Below are 2,178 nucleotides of genomic sequence, written 5' to 3'. Positions count from 1 at the left end.
GCGCAGGCGCAGGACTTCGACCCGGTGCAGCGATTCCGGCTGCTCATCCCTCAACTGAAGGAAAGCCTGCAGGTGGGCGGGATCTGCCGGTGTGGGGCGGGGCCTTCAGCCATTGGGGCGGGCGAGCCGTTCCCGGAGCGTGGGGAACGAACCCGGTGCCGGCGGTGTGGGATCCCGCCGTACGTGACCCGCCGTGCTCCCTTCGCAGACGTTGATGAAGGTGGCGGCGCAGAACCTGGTGCAGAACTCCAACATCGACAACGGGCAGTGAGTGAGCCCGGCAGGGTGCTCACCTCCGGACCCCGATCCCATCCCAGCGTCACCCCCTTCCCCCTCCCCAAGACCCCCACCGGTTTGTCTCGGTCCCACCCAAACTCCCCAGGCTTCTCTCCCTCTCTCCAGGAGCCCCTACGAGCCCCCTCTGCTCCCCCCCACCCCCCACGTCATTCTCTAGGCCCCCTTCCTTGGTCCCCCAGTGTCACCCTGGCCATGTGGTGACAGTGGGGGTGATGGTGGCCGTGTCCCACGGGCAGAAAGAGCGCCGACGGAGCCTTGCAACGCTTTGACAAGAGCCTGGAGGAGTTCTACGCACTGTGCGATCAGCTTGAGCTCTGCCTTGTGAGTGGCTCTCCAAGTGCTGTTTGTGCCCCCCTCCCTCCATTTTCACTTCCCGTTTTCCTTTGGCAACGTCCTTTGCACACTCCTTGTCCCCCCCCTGCCCCCCCTTGACACACACAGCCCCGTGTCCCCTCTGGTGACACCCCCTCCCCAGCGCCTGGCGCACGAGTGCCTCTCACAGAGCTTCGACAGTGCAAAGCACGCACCTGCGTTGGTGCCAGCGGCTCCCAAAGGAGAGGGGGCTGCCGGTGAGAGCCTCCCCTACACCCAGTACCTGCCCCTCATCAAGGCACAGATTGCAGGCGCCAAGGACATCCACAACGCCCTGCTGGAGGGTGCCAACAAGATCACCGGCAAGCTGCCCCCCACGGGGGGGCCCTGATGAGGTCGTGGGGGTAGGAAGCGGGCAGCCCTTGTGACAATAAAGGCACCCACGTGCATGGCAGCGTCCCTGAGGATTCCTGGGGGGGTGTTTCTAAGCGGTGTGAGGGTCAGAGATATGTAGAGGATGTCACCCTACGCGTGGGGGGGTTGCCTGTACGTTGAGGTGTACGCTGGGGGAGGGATCATCCGTATAGAGGCAACGTGATGACACCAAGCTGAGCGGTGCAGTCGATACACTGGCAGGAGGGGAAGCCATCCAGATGGACCTGGAGAGGTTGGAGAAGTGGGCCCATGAAAAAAACCTACTGATGTTCAATAAGGGCAAGCGCTGGGTGCTGCACTTGGGTCGGGGCAGTCCCAGGTATTTGTACAAACTGGGGGAAGATCTTGAGAGCAGCCGTGCAGAGAAGGACTTGGGGGTTCTGGAGGGCTGGAGCAGCTCTGCTATGTGGAAAGGTTGAGGGAACTGTGCTTGTTTAGCTTGGAGAAGAGAAGGCTGCAGGGAGACCTCATTGTGGCCTTCCAGTACTTGAAGGGAGCGGATAAACAGGAGGGGGAGCGGATGTTTGTGAGTATGGATAGTGATAGGACAAGGGGGAATGGTTTTAAACAGACAGGGGAGGTTTGGGTTGGATATGAGGAGGAAGTTTTTCCCCCAGAGGTGGTGAGGCAACTGGAACAGGTTGCCCAAGGAGGCTGTGGATGCCCCAGCCCTGCAGGCATTCAAGGCCAGGCTGGATGTGGCTCTGGGCAGCCTGGGCTGCTGGTTGGTGACACTGCACACAGCAGGGGGTTGGAACTGGATGAGCACTGTGGGCTTTTTCAACCCAGGCCATTCTAGGAGTCCCTATGAAGGATCTACAGGTCTCTATGGGTCCCTATGGGTCTCTATGGGAATCTATGGGGCTCTATGGGTCCCTATAGCCAGGTTGGAAGGGAGCTCAAGGATCACGAAGCTCCAAGCCCCTGCCACACGCAGGGCCACCAACCTCCACATCTCACAGCAGCCCAGGCTGCCCAGGGCCCCCATCCAACCTGGCCTTGAACACCTCCAGGGATGGACGGGGCACCCACAGCCTCTCTGGGCAGCTGTTCCAGCACCTCACCGCTCTCACAGCAAACAACTTCCCCCTGACATCCAAACCGAAATCTGCCCTCCCTCAACTTCCAACCATT

General features: G+C 60.8%; 1 protein-coding gene across 1 annotated transcript; it reads left to right on the top strand.

Annotated features, from left to right (window-relative positions):
- Positions 1-6: 6 nt before the first annotated feature.
- MED29 (mediator complex subunit 29) lies at positions 7-1,068 on the top strand. Its single transcript, XM_019611185.2, has 4 exons — positions 7-72; positions 209-267; positions 534-618; positions 773-1,068. Exons 2-4 carry the CDS (start codon positions 215-217, stop codon positions 998-1,000), a joined length of 366 nt encoding a protein of 121 aa, XP_019466730.1. The 5' UTR covers positions 7-72; positions 209-214; the 3' UTR covers positions 1,001-1,068.
- Positions 1,069-2,178: the final 1,110 nt, after the last annotated feature.

Source organism: Meleagris gallopavo, unplaced genomic scaffold, assembly GCF_000146605.3.
Source record: "Meleagris gallopavo isolate NT-WF06-2002-E0010 breed Aviagen turkey brand Nicholas breeding stock unplaced genomic scaffold, Turkey_5.1 ChrUn_random_7180001869617, whole genome shotgun sequence".
Classification (NCBI taxonomy): Eukaryota; Metazoa; Chordata; class Aves; order Galliformes; family Phasianidae; genus Meleagris; species Meleagris gallopavo.
This window is presented reverse-complemented; position numbering and strand designations above follow the sequence as displayed.

What these genes read in the sequence shown, in the direction of transcription:
- MED29 (XM_019611185.2), top strand. Translation starts at nt 215, where the DNA reads ATGAAGGTGGCGGCGCAGAACCTGGTGCAGAACTCCAACATCGACAAC. An exon ending in TCCAACATCGACAACGGGCA is followed by an intron (nt 268 to 533) that starts GTGAGTGAGCCC and finishes TCCCACGGGCAG; the next exon opens with AAAGAGCGCCGACGGAGCCT. An exon ending in ATCAGCTTGAGCTCTGCCTT is followed by an intron (nt 619 to 772) that starts GTGAGTGGCTCT and finishes CCCCCTCCCCAG; the next exon opens with CGCCTGGCGCACGAGTGCCT.